Below are 13074 nucleotides of genomic sequence, written 5' to 3'. Positions count from 1 at the left end.
TGGTTTTGACATTGTGAATGTAATACGATAATCAGAAGAAAGTAAAGAAACGTTTTGCGGAAACCCGCGGAGTCGAACACGGAAAATGAACTTTCAACTTCAACTTCTACTTCAATTTCAACTTTAGTAGTGCGAGGAGAGCACGCAAACGTCGCCACAAAACCGCATTGCTTCTCTGCGAATAATTGTGGACCTTATGTATCCATTGCCTTATAACTGACCGCTATAGTTTAGGTGCCTCATTAGAAAGAAACCAAATACGGAAGTAATAGTTAATCGAGTAGCAAAGAACATTTCCGCTTTGCTTACCTGCGTTGCAGCGCTCAGTGGAAAAATCGTTCGATCCTACGGCGCTGCCGCAAGAGGTGACGCGAGCCGCCGCCAGATTCAAGGCCTTCTACATCAATCCATTGTCTTCAAAGCGTTATGGTTTAGAGACAGCGGGAAGAAGCGGGAAGAAAAAACCAAGCTGGGATTATCTGATTGGTGGCTAAAATCAAGGCCGGAATGAAATTTCACCCTGCATTAAATACAAATAATGGAGCGGTGTGTCATGACTTGTGTATTTCTCATCACATGATATCATGTATTTCTACATGATATCTACTTTTCTGTTTGTTATGCTTGGATCTCTACAATGATCTGCAGTGTGAAATAAATAATAAATAATGATAAGTATGTTGTTGTGAGGCTGAAGGGCACGAGAAGGCGATGCGAACAAGGCCCAATAACACTATCACGATGAACTCTTAAAGGCGAGCCTTAAGCGTTCTCCATTTTTTTTTTAATCATGATTGTAGTAGCCATTGTCCCTGCTATCGTAGCGGCAATTAGAATTTTTTGTCCTTTACCTTTCAGACAAATCGGGGTCCCTGGTGGATAACTGAGAGAGTGCCATTTTTCCCCTTGGCAAAGAAGAGGAAGATGAGAAGAAGAGGAAGTTGAGACGTGCCTGAGTGTAGAAGAGGAAGTGTTTTCCGGTTCTTCTTATAGTTGGTAGTGTGCGCGTGTGTTGTGTATCTTCTCCTGTGTTTGTGTTTGTTTGCGCCACATATCTGAACACGATGATGCACCAACTCGCCCCTCAAGCCGTTATTTTGGGGAAAACGTTTGCTGAAAAACAATAGCACATGTTGACACACTGGCGCCATGGCTGCACCATGGCCCTGAAGGGGTGGCCGTCTGGATTGCTACTATGCACGGAGGGAGATGATAAGTAAAGAGAGAAGAAACGACGAAACGACTTAGATGGCGGGGTATACACGGTGATCAAAGTTTAGCTCCAAAGATTTCATATATTAAGCACTATGTGGAATACACTTTTGCGCATAAATTAAGCTGCCCGAGAGGCACATAATCAGGTGATAATAAACTGAAATGGATTAAGGGACTTTTCATAACTGAAGTTAGCGGCGCCCGCTTATACTGGACACGTAGAGGCATTCTTATTCCAGCCCAATTTTGTTACAAAAACATACTATACAAATGGCTTAGAGAATAAAAGACGCACACACATACAGCGTCGACTAACAACTGAAGGTTCTCGAAGATAGTCCACTGGCAAACCTTTTCTGATTATCAAAATTAAATTCCATCACACCAAATTATAGGCTCAATAATGTTGATGCGTTTTTGCTGGTTTGTTATGGTCAAATTTGAAAATGTGATTTATATTTTGCTTTTCAACACAGTAATTCACGCACCCCATACCACTGCATATATTAGCAACTGCTGTAGTTTGAGTTATACCTTACTGTAGCTAAGCATCTAACTCGGCCAGCCGTCTTTATGACGCTTAGTATATAGTACGTTCCGACAGGGGAGAGATTGCGGCTGTACAGTAATCAAGTGCTATTCTTTAATTAGTGCAATCAGTAGACAGGGAGAGAACAGAAAAAATAGCACTCGATGTTCTTCCCAGGTAGAAATCAGGCCTCTGTAGTTGTATAAATGGTAATGGGCGTATATGTCACGCCAAGCCTTAACCAGACAGCTGTGTTTTCCAAGTACACCGAGGCTGGCAACCGACGTCGGATGTGTAAAATGATGAGTAGCTTAGATAATGCAAGAGTAAAATAATTTCGGCTTATATATTTTCTTCATTATTTCCCCGGACTGCCAACGACTGGAAAGGCCTACCCCTACAACTTGCGCCTATCAAATGTCCATCTTCTTTTCTGGAAAGAATCACGTGCGTACTTGCTCAGTGAAGATCCTATATTTGTATAACTTACTTCAACTTATCTGTTACTTATTCTGTTTTTCACTTCTCTGTGCCCCACTCCTTATGTAACACAGGGTATGTAAGTGAAGTTAAGATATCCGGATTGTAGCATTAGTATTAATGGTATTGCTTGAAAAAAACCTGTTTTCAGACGTGTGGTAACACGGCTGCTTCGGTTGTGCTTCGATGGAGGCAAAAACGTAAAAAAGTCGTGCCAGTCCCTTTGTGCGCGTTATACACAATTCATCCTCACATACGGTCACCCATTATCCATACTTGAATGTGGTCAGAAGTAAATTACAAATACCGTCCTTCCCTTCCTAGGCCATGTACAACGAGGAGTTCGTGGAGAGGAAAGAAGCACTAATTTTTTTTTTCAATTCAAGCAATAACAACTTTTGTTGAAAGCTTTTTAAGCGCAATGCAGACACGGATTTCAGGGGTATAAGGGAATAGCAAACGTGCAACTGAATTTTACTATACATGAAGGCAGAGAGGAGGTACTTTGCACCGCTTCTTGCACTTTGAAGGAAAGGCGCCACGTGAACTCGTGGCTCATCCCGTGCACACGCAAAACCTCTTCTTGGAGAGCGCTCCACACGAAGGTGGATTGCGCATGTTGGGAAGCTGAAGCACCACCGCTGTTTCGCGCATATCTCCGCAAGAAACCTAACCCAAGAGCAGTGGAGACCGATCAGTCAAGCCCAAGCCTGGATGATCAGCGTATCTCGCCGACCCGACTCGGGCGATTGCTCGGGTCCACGGCTTCCTGGACGGCGGAGTTTGCCCATATGAGGCGAATATTTCACGCCTGCTCTACATAAACGTTTATCTCTCTCGTCGCGCTCGAAAATGAAACGTTTACATAAACAGTATCACGGTCAAAACATTTCAGTTCGCTTTTACTATAAAATGATCTACAATTGCCTCAATCACTGACACTTTCCTACAGAAAGGAAGAACAAAAAATTCCGCTATTTTTCTTTAGTAATTAATTACCTTTCACAACAAACAATATACTTTAGAATAGGCAACGGCACTGTCATTCCTCTTCAGGCAGCTTCACTGGGCTAGGCAACTGCTACTTCTTTTAAAGGTTGCATTGAGCCGGCATGTTCTTCTGGATTTCAGCTGCAAGTTAGTTACGCGTCCAGTCCCCCTCAGGTTCAAATTACTTCTTTTTCTCCCTCAAAATGCCTTTTTTTATATGAGCATTCAGTTAGCTTAAGCAACAATCTCGTTAAAGAACAACTTGCATTCTTTACAGTTTAACTGCGTTCCAGCAAACGTCCCTCATTTATAGCCAGACAGATCAGAGTTTAGGGCAGCTGATGTGATGTGATAATTTTAATTTTCCACCAGATGAGGAGGCCCCCCATACCCGCCCCGGCACTCAGGCCTAAGGGACGGGAACCGAGACCTCCACGATCAGAAGCAGGCAAAGAGGTCTTGGCTCTTCGCGGACTCCGCCAAGCGGATGGCTTGTTGCTTTGGGGCAGGGACCTCGCTCCGCAGCAGGACTGCCCAGGCTTCTCTACAATTTATATTTGTTTTAGCCCCTGGGGAGCTAGCACATTCCCAGATTATATGGTAGAGGGTCCCTTCCTCCCCGCAGTGCTTGCATTTATCGTTTTGTCTATCGTCCATCTGGACATAATATGCCCAGACCGGGTTAACAAAGTTCCCAGCATGTGGGCGCCGCCAATCGACTGCCTCCCTATTGTTTAGACTTTTATCCGGTGGTGGCACTAGTCTCCTGCTTAACCTGTAATTTTGAAGAACCTCCGTATAATTTTGCAGACGCTCGTCCATGTTCCGGCAATCGGGCGGCTCCACAGTTACCTGGAAGTAGAGATCTCGGGCTAACTCGTGAGCCGCTTCGTTGCCAGGAACGGACGCGTGTGCAGGGGTCCAAATTAGGCGAATTTTCCTGTTTAGTCGTCTACTGGTCAGAATCCTTGCCGCTTCCGGCGAGACCCTACCCTTTCCAAAATTCCAAATAGCCGTCTTACTATCGCTGATTATGCAATTGGCTTGCGTTCCGACGCAAGCGAGCGCTATTTCAACTTCTTCAGCCGTTCCGGCGTTACGGCTTCTAATGGTGGCGGCTGATACCGGGGCGCCTCAGCCGTCGACCACCGAGGCGACCGCCGCCCCCGTTTTGCCACTTGCCGCATCCACGTACGCAACCAACTTGCTGTCCATCGAATCGAAGCGTCTGATTAGTGCTTCTGCTCTCTTCTCCTTCCTCTGTGTGTTGAATATGGGATGCATGCTACGAGGGAGGGGGGAATGATTATATTTTCTCGGCAGTCCTGTGGAATAGTTGATTTTTCTCGTAGTCCCGTATCCGTCTGCAGGCCTCCCATTTCGAGTATAGTTCTGCCCGTGGTCGTTCGACTTAATCTTTCCAGCTGCGAAACTCTGACAGCCTCCGCTATTTTGTCCCATCTATTGTGCACTACCATAGAAAGGAGCTTCTCTGTGGATGTGGTAATTGGTAAGCCCAGGGCCCTCTTTATGCACCGTTGAATGAGCGAGTTTAATCTCTTCTTCTCCTCCGACCTGATATTTAGGAACGGCGTGGTATAGCTCACGCGACTTATTACGTAAGCTTGGGTTAGTTTAAGCAAGCTTCTTTCCTTCAGGCCTCGTCCTTTGAACGCGATCCTTCTAAATATTCCAATGGCTTGCGTGGCAAATCCCTCTAGCTTGTTGATAGTTCCATCATTATATCCATTCTCCTGAATGAACAGTCCTAAGATTCTGATTTCATCTACCTTTGGAACTGGTTTCCCTTCTACTTTAATGTCAAATTTCCAGCTGCTCTTGCATCGGAGTGACTTTAGGTTAGGTTAGGTTATAGATGAATAATTCCGATTTTTGCGGCGAGCATGAAAGACCCCTATGGCAACGTAGTCTACGACAGTGTCCGCCGCAGTCTGCAGGCGCTCCTGAATGTTCGAATCACTACTCTGGTTAATCCAGAGATTGATGGCATCGGCATAAATACTGAAATTTTGCCCCTTTATGCTCCTCAGAGCATCTGGAAGGCCCCTCATCGCCACGTTGAAAAGGAACGGGGAGAGAACCGAGCCCTGCGGCGTGCCCCTGCTCCATAACTTCACTGGAGGGGACTGAATGTCTTGAAACTTCATTCAGGCAGTTCTGTTTGACAAAAAAGTCCTTGATGTACTCGTAAGTTCGTGCACCTACTCCGATTTCTTGGAGACCATGGAGAATCGCTTCGTGTTCAACTTTATCAAAAGCCTTTGTCAAGTCCAGGCCGAGAATTACTTTGGCGTCTCTAGAACGCGAGTCGACTTTGTCGTATTTGAGTCGGAGCATCACGTCCTGCGTGCTCAAACCCGGTCGGAAGCCGACAGTCTCGTACGGCCACAGGTGCCATAAAGCGCGTCAGTCGTGTCTGGACTGCATGCTCCATCAATTTCCCCATGCATGAGGTTAGAGAAATAGGTCTTAGATTTTCTAGTTTTGGGGTTTTACCTGGCTTTGAGATTAGAATTACGTTTGCCCGACTTCCACTGCCGAGGCAGGTGGCCTTCAATCCAAATTTCTGGCATATACTCAGTTGAAGTTGAAGTTAAAAGTTTATTTTTGAATCAAAAAACAACTTACAACAATATACAGCGAGAGGTCCCATGGTACAAGACCGCAGGTGGAACCCTCCCATGGTAATAGATTTCGATAGGCAACATAAAGAATAATAATCTTGTAAGAACATTTATGAAGCAACACTAAAAATAAATAACAAAATACATAGTAAAGTGTGCATTGCCGACAGATTTAGAAACAAAAACAGAATACAGAAAAAAGTAAAAAAATACTTATGAATTCCGCGACACAAAAGAAAGAAATCACAAATTAAGAAGAAATATTTTTAATTAAGAAGAAATATTTAAGTGCAGCGGTGGCGTAGCGGTAGAACATCCGCCCCGCATGCAAGAGGACCGGGGTTCAAATCCCGGTGCCGTGCAATTCTCCACCGGATGACAAAAAAAAAATCCGCGTGCCGATGGAATTGCATATACAGGTTTGGGGTGCGACCTGATGCCGGTGAACCCCTCCGGCAACGCACTCCCTCACCAGAACAGGAGTTGGCCACCCTGGTGCAGTAATTGGCCACAACCTCCTATGATAAGCTCCATAAAACCCCGGCCTTCAGTCACCAGCGGCTGCGGAACAACTGACCACGGCGGCGGTCAGACCTGTGACGCAGCAGGGGGTGCTAAGAAAGCCTGGCTCCGCTGGACAGGCCGCAATTGGAAACTGACCCTGGCAACGTTTAATGCTAGAACTCTAGCTAGTGAAGCTAGTTTAGCAGTGCTGTTAAAGGAACTAGAGGGCATGAAATGGGATGTCATAGGGCTTAGTGAGGTTAGGAGGCCGAATGAGGCATATACTGTACTGAAGGATGGGCATGTACTGTGTTATCGAGGTTTACCAGAGAGGCGACAACTAGGAGTAGGTTTCCTTGTCAATAAGTATATAGCGGGTAATATAGATGAATTCTATAGTATTAATGAGAGGGTTGCAGGCATCGCAATTAGGCTTAATAAGCGGTATAAACTGAAGGTTGTACAGCCCTATGCACCTACATGTAGTTATGATGACCAGGCAGTTGAAAGCTTCTATGAAGATGTAGAATCGGCAATGCGAAAAGTAAAGACGCAGTATACTGTACTAATGGGCGACTTCAATGCCAAGGTAGGGAAAAAACAGGCAGGAGACAAGGCAGTAGGTGACTATGGCATTGGTTCTAGGAATAGCAGGGGGGAGTTACTAGTTGAGTTTGCAGAGCGCAATAACTTACGAATCATGAGTACCTTCTTCAGCAAACGGAAGAACCGGAAATGGACATGGAAAAGTCCTAACGGAGAGACTAAAAATGAAATCGACTTCATAATGTGTTCAACCCCCGCCATTGTGCAGGATGTAGAGGTAATCGGGAAAGTTCGATGTAGTGACCACAGGATGGTGAGGTCCCGAATTAGCCTAAATCTGAAGAAGGAACGCAATAGATTAGTAAGAAAGAAACCCATCAACGAATTAGCGGTGAGGGGGAGGGCAGAAGAGTTTAGGATCTCGCTACAGAATAGGTATTCAGCTCTAACTGAGGATAGCGACATTACCTTTGAGGCAAGGAACAATGATTTCAGAGATATCATTACTGAGTGCGCGGTAGAAGTAGGCGGTAGGATAGTTAGAGAGGATACCGGTAAGCTGTCTAAGGAGACGAAAGATTTGATTAAGAAACGGCAGAGTATGAAAGCTTCCAATCCAACAGACCAGATCGAATTGGCCGAGATATCAAAGCTAATCAATAAGCGCAAGGTGGCCGATATAAAGAAGTATAACATGGATAAAATTGAGCATGCTGTAAAGAACGGGGGAAGCCTTAAAGCGGTAAAGAAGAAATTGGGCATAGGCAAAAACCAGATGTATGCGATAAGGGACAAGGCGGGCAACGTCATCACTAATCTGGACAAGATAGTCAAAGTAGCCGAGGAGTTCTATACAGATCTCTACAGTAGCCAAATTAGTCAGGACCGTAATGAGATTGGCGGTAGGGAAAAACAGTCAGACGTTCCACCAGTGACGAAGGACGAGGTCAAGAAAGCACTAGAAACTACGAAAAAGGGGAAATCAGCTGGAGAGGATCAGATAACTACAGATTTGCTGAAGGACGGGGGGGGGGGGGGGGGGATATCGTGCTAGAAAAACTGACCGCCCTGTATACGCAGTGCCTGGAGTCATCGACGATACCCGAACCATGGAAGAATGCAAACATTATCCTCATTCACAAGAAAGGGGACTCTAAGGACCTTAAAAATTACAGACCAATCAGCTTACTGTCTGTTACGTATAAGGTATTTACTAAGGTAATCGCTAATAGAATTAGGACAACCTTAGACTGCAATCAAGCAAAGGATCAAGCAGGGTTTCGGAAACGGTACTCTACTATCGATCATATCCATACCATCAATCAGGTGATAGAAAAATGCTCGGAATATAACCAGCCCTTATACATAGCATTCATTGATTACGAAAAAGCATTTGACTCAGTTGAAACCTCGGCGGTGATGCAGGCATTGCGAAATCAGGGGGTGGACGAGCCGTACGTGAAAGTGCTGGAAGATATATATAGTGGCTGCACAGCAACCATAGTTCTACATAAAGAAAGCAACAAAATTCCCATAAAGAAAGGTGTTAGGCAAGGAGACACAATCTCCACAGTACTATTTCAGCTTGTTTAGAGGAAGTATTCAGAGACTTGGAATGGGAGCAGTTAGGGATAAGGGTAGATGGAGAATACATCAGTAATCTGCGAAAATCAATATGCAGAAGACTAAGGTAATGTTCAACAGCCTCGGGAAGGAACAGCAGTTTACATTAAGTAGCGAAATACTGGAAGTAGTAGGCGAATATGTCTACTTAGGACAAGTAGTAACCGCAGATCCGGACCATGAGAAGGAAATAACAAGAAGAATAAGATTGGGATGGAGCGCATTTGGCAAGCACTCGCAGATTATGACTAGCAGCTTACCGGTATCGCTCAAGAGGAAAGTGTACAACAGTTGCATCTTGCCTGTACTCACCTACGGGGCTGAAACGTGGAGGCTAACCAAGATAGTTCTACTTAAGTTGAGGACAACCCAGAGGGCTATGGAACGAAAATGGTAGGGGTAACATTAAGAGATAGACAGCGTGCAGAGTGGGTCAGAGAAATAACTCAAGTTAACGACATTCTAGTGGAAATTAAGAAGAAGAAATGGACATGGGCAGGACATGTAGTGCGAAGACAGGATAACCGATGGTCGCTTAGGGTAACAAACTGGATTCCAAGGGAAGGAAAGCGTAGCAGGGGGCGGCAGAAAGTTAGGTGGGCGGATGAGATTAAGAAGTTCGCAGGGGTCAAGTGGATGCAGCTAGCACAGAACCGGGTTAAGTGGAGAAATATGGGAGAAGCCTTCGCCCTGCAGTGGGTATAATCAGGCTGCTGCTGCTGATGATGATTTTTAATCTCAACCTGAACAAAGAAAGTGTATTAGTTTCCTTAATGTCGAAATTCAAAGAATTCCAGAATGATATGGACGAAAATTGAAGGCCTTGTTTCCCGTAGTTAGTACTGACCTTAGGTAGCAGAAAATTATTACGTAGAGCGAACCGTAGAGCGCTGATGAAGTTATCATGTAGGTTTCTTAAAATTTTATTAGTTATCCCGTCAGGGCCCGGGACCGCTGTGACGTAGGTAAAGGTGGTTCAGCTAGCACCCCCCTTCCCCCAGTGCTTAAGCAGTCATAAATGTTCATGCCTGAAAGTCATGCGTACACAACGTATGACTTTCAGGCCCAGAAATCTCGACGATGGCATTTTTCAAGGGAAGTTGCTCAGCGCAACTTTCTTAATATTCTACAATTCCTCTATAAATATCAATACATCTGCAGATCGTCTCCTCAGCATACCTGTAGATATTTGCTGTCGTCAAAAATGATCCTCGAAGGGAGCGAAGAACGCTCCTTGAAAAGAAGCTTTTGTTTTGCACCGCAACATTGGAACATTTATCGAGCGTTTCCGTAGCATTATTTTGCAAGATGCCACAGTTGCCTGAAAATTTAAATTAAAGTTAAAAATACCTAAGGTTAATTTTATTTCTTATTTATGGCGGAAACGGTAAAATATATGCTTCTGTATTCCTTCGTGCTTCTTTATAGTGGAGCCGAAACAACTCGCTCATCTTTCCTACTTTCTCGCTAAAACAAACATTCTGCTTGAAGCAGTTCACCACCCCAAACGCCACACAAAGCCACTAGGTGGGCTATATGGGACCCACCACGCTTGAATAGAAAGCACTTCGAAATAACTCGAAAAATGTAACGCTAATATCGTTTGCAGCTAAAATCTTCAGTAATGCCGGACGGATGTGCGCACACATTTCCTGGTTCACCGCGGACCAAAACGAAATAATATTTTTAATACTAGACCAGTGGTACTTAGCGTGCAGAATTGATCAGGGGCGCTGACAGTAAAACTTTCTATCACCGCCACCCAACAACAAGCGCATGCTCCGGAACTAACTTGAATGGGCTAAGAGTTTTTTTTTTTTTTTTTTTACCTTGTTATGTAATGCACAGCTTTGCACACTCTCAGTCTGCTTGTCAGACGTAGATGCGACGCAACGTGCGGCCTCGAGTTCGGCGACCTAATACCCTGCGTTACTGACTCGCCTCCAAGCGTTTGTGTTCGCGCTGACATTGTTTAGCAGCCGGCCCCCGCACGCGCGGTGCAATAAGAACAACGCATTCAAGCACCCGTTGTCGGTCCAAGAGGGAATAAGTAGGCAAGGAGTCAGGAGCGAGAGGAACCTAAAAAAACATGACCCATGCTATTTTGATCTCGAGACGTGCTAGCTGTAGCAATAAAAACCGAATACTGTTCCACGGGAACCAATACAATGGCAGAGTCAACCTTCCGTCATGGTTCTTAAGCAATGCCGAGCTAAATGTTAGGAAAATTTATTTTCGTGAAAAAAAAATCAACTTTATTCATTATCTCCTTAAATCTAGATAAAACGAGGAAAAGAAAGGAACCTGATAGTTGATTCGATTCCCGCAATATAAAATTGCACTGAAGGTTGCGGCAAGGAATCTCAAACCTAACTGAAAGGGCGCAAGAAGACTAAAAACGGTGCATAAACAAAGCGATAATCCTGTTATACTTTTTCGCCAATGCTATACGATTATTGTTCCGTTAATTCATCTGTGGTGGCACGAAATACCAGTGAGCGCATTCTTTGCCATTCTGTACTGGCAACACCGGAAGTGCGTGAGAATGCTTGCGCTGCAGCGTAACCTTTTATAACGTACGAGACCAATACTCCATTGTGCTTGCTCGTACGCTGCTTCCTGCGTCCTCTCAGGTTTTGCATAGCTTAGATGCTTCACAAGCCTGGAAATCGCATGCACGGGGAGACCTCGTATTTAGTGCGTAATTAATCGTACATCGCTAACATCATGACAGACTTCCGCGCTTCAGGCGGTCTGACACGCGCCTACTCTTTCACAGGTCACCACGACCACCGTAATTGATGCGGAAGCTCAGCCCCAATCTAAGAAAGAAAGCAGCTCGATAATTTAGGCGTATACCGCAAAGGAGTGGTACCGACAGGCCCGGTTTGCAAATCGAACTACGAAGTTCACTGCAGACGTATGTGCTAGAACGCCTGCACTCACCTTCGTCGAAAGCGTCTTCCTCGCTAGTCGCTCCCATGCATGCACTGGGACGTCGATTGTGGCAGCGGAGCAGCACTGCCGGCCAATCCTGGGCGCCGCAGTCGTCGGGTGTTCGGCATATCAGAAGCGCACGAGGAGCAGGAGGAGCTCGGACACCTCACTCACCACAGCACTCAAGCCACACCGAAGAAGAAACTGCAGCAAAAAGCATGGAGGCCCACCGGGCAGGTCAAGACAGTCGACGAGGTGATCTTGCCTCAAGCCACGGACCCATATCCGATATCGCCCCAGGTAGCCGCTTACAGAAGGCAACGTCGGCGACTCTGCAGCGTTCTGGTCTTCTTGCACGTCGCGATGTGGCCCGGAGCAGCGTGCACTTGCAGCAGAAGAATTGGACGCAGGCGCAGCGATCGCATGCAACAGCGCGGGCGTGGACGTTGCACGGTGGCGGCGCAGCTGTGGTCGCGGATAGTGTGGGGTGGGGTGCTCCACGAGCGTCGGGCGCACCAGCAGCGGCAGCAGCCCAGGAGGCAGCGGTGAGGCAGCGGCGTGCTCGCAATGCGACGAGATTCAAATTTGCACGGCCGGTCGCAAGCCCGGTGACATGGCGGAGAGACCGCGCGCTCGGCTAGATCCCGGAGGACCTCCGTTCCAGAATAGCCGGGCTCCGCCGACGTAACTGGTTAAAAATAAACGCCGGCGCGGCCCGCCGGTGTGTGCTTACTCCGCGCTCTTCCTTTCGGCACCGCCGGGAGCGATCGCTTTCTTCTTCTTGTCTTGTTGGTGGTGGTGCGCCGTCGGGTCCAAGCTCGGCGCCCCTTGCATGTACGAGGCACCCAACGACGGTGAGATCGCGGACGCACACCGGCTCGATCAGACGGTGGCCTGAGCGGCGACTGCCTCCACCGACCGTTTCGAAGGCGACGACACGCCCGTAATCAGCGAGATGGTTTATTTACGTTTATTGTAACACCTAAAGCGACGCGAGATGCCGGGAAACATACAGTGTGTCATGTGGTGGTGCACGTTCTTACGTTAGGTGTTGAAACGCCGATCGTGGTTGCGTGCGAGTTCTTTTTTAATTTGATTTAATATACGCTTAACTTCAAAGGCGGATTAAGTTTTCATGCTTGGGAACCTAATGGAACACGTGCTTTCTAACACACGCTCACGGAAGTAAGCACAGACCCTTGCATGTATGCTTTCATCTGCTCCTCTTTTCTAATAAATTTCGGGAAGCAGGAATATAAATATATCAGCACTTTCGCATTTTCTTTTGTTGCATCTCTAATGCGGCCGGCTATTGTCAGCGTTCAGTTTCCTTCGCAGTCTTGTTACACAATATAGTCCTGCACTCCAGAATGTGGCGTGCGCAGGGCTGTGTGCGGTGATCAGGATCTGTCGTCTCTCAGAAACTTTGAAAGGCAAATTTTATGATCATGACATTACAGACAGAAAAAAAGCCTGCAGGAGTCGAGTTTCATTCCTCCTGTCCAGGCTGACACCTCAAAGACATATTGCTGTCTAGTTAGTACAAGAGTGGAATTAGCTAGACCAGTTGATTCCTCTTGACATATGATTTAAACAGTACAAAAC

General features: G+C 46.2%; 1 protein-coding gene across 1 annotated transcript in view; it reads right to left on the bottom strand.

Annotated features, from left to right (window-relative positions):
- Window positions 1-12073, bottom strand: part of LOC146194037 (rho GTPase-activating protein 6-like) — a 124405-nt gene extending 112332 nt beyond the window's left edge. Inside the window, exon 1 of the mRNA XM_084602943.1 lies at window positions 11479-12073. Coding sequence (XP_084459069.1) covers window positions 11479-11515 — 37 coding nt within the window. The 5' untranslated portion in view covers window positions 11516-12073. The remainder of the gene's footprint in view (window positions 1-11478) is intronic.
- Window positions 12074-13074: the final 1001 nt, after the last annotated feature.

The sequence above is a fragment of the Amblyomma maculatum genome, chromosome 4 (assembly GCF_055883805.1).
Source record: "Amblyomma maculatum isolate TAMU_Amacu chromosome 4, ASM5588380v1, whole genome shotgun sequence".
Lineage (NCBI taxonomy): Eukaryota > Metazoa > Arthropoda > Arachnida > Ixodida > Ixodidae > Amblyomma > Amblyomma maculatum.
This window is presented reverse-complemented; position numbering and strand designations above follow the sequence as displayed.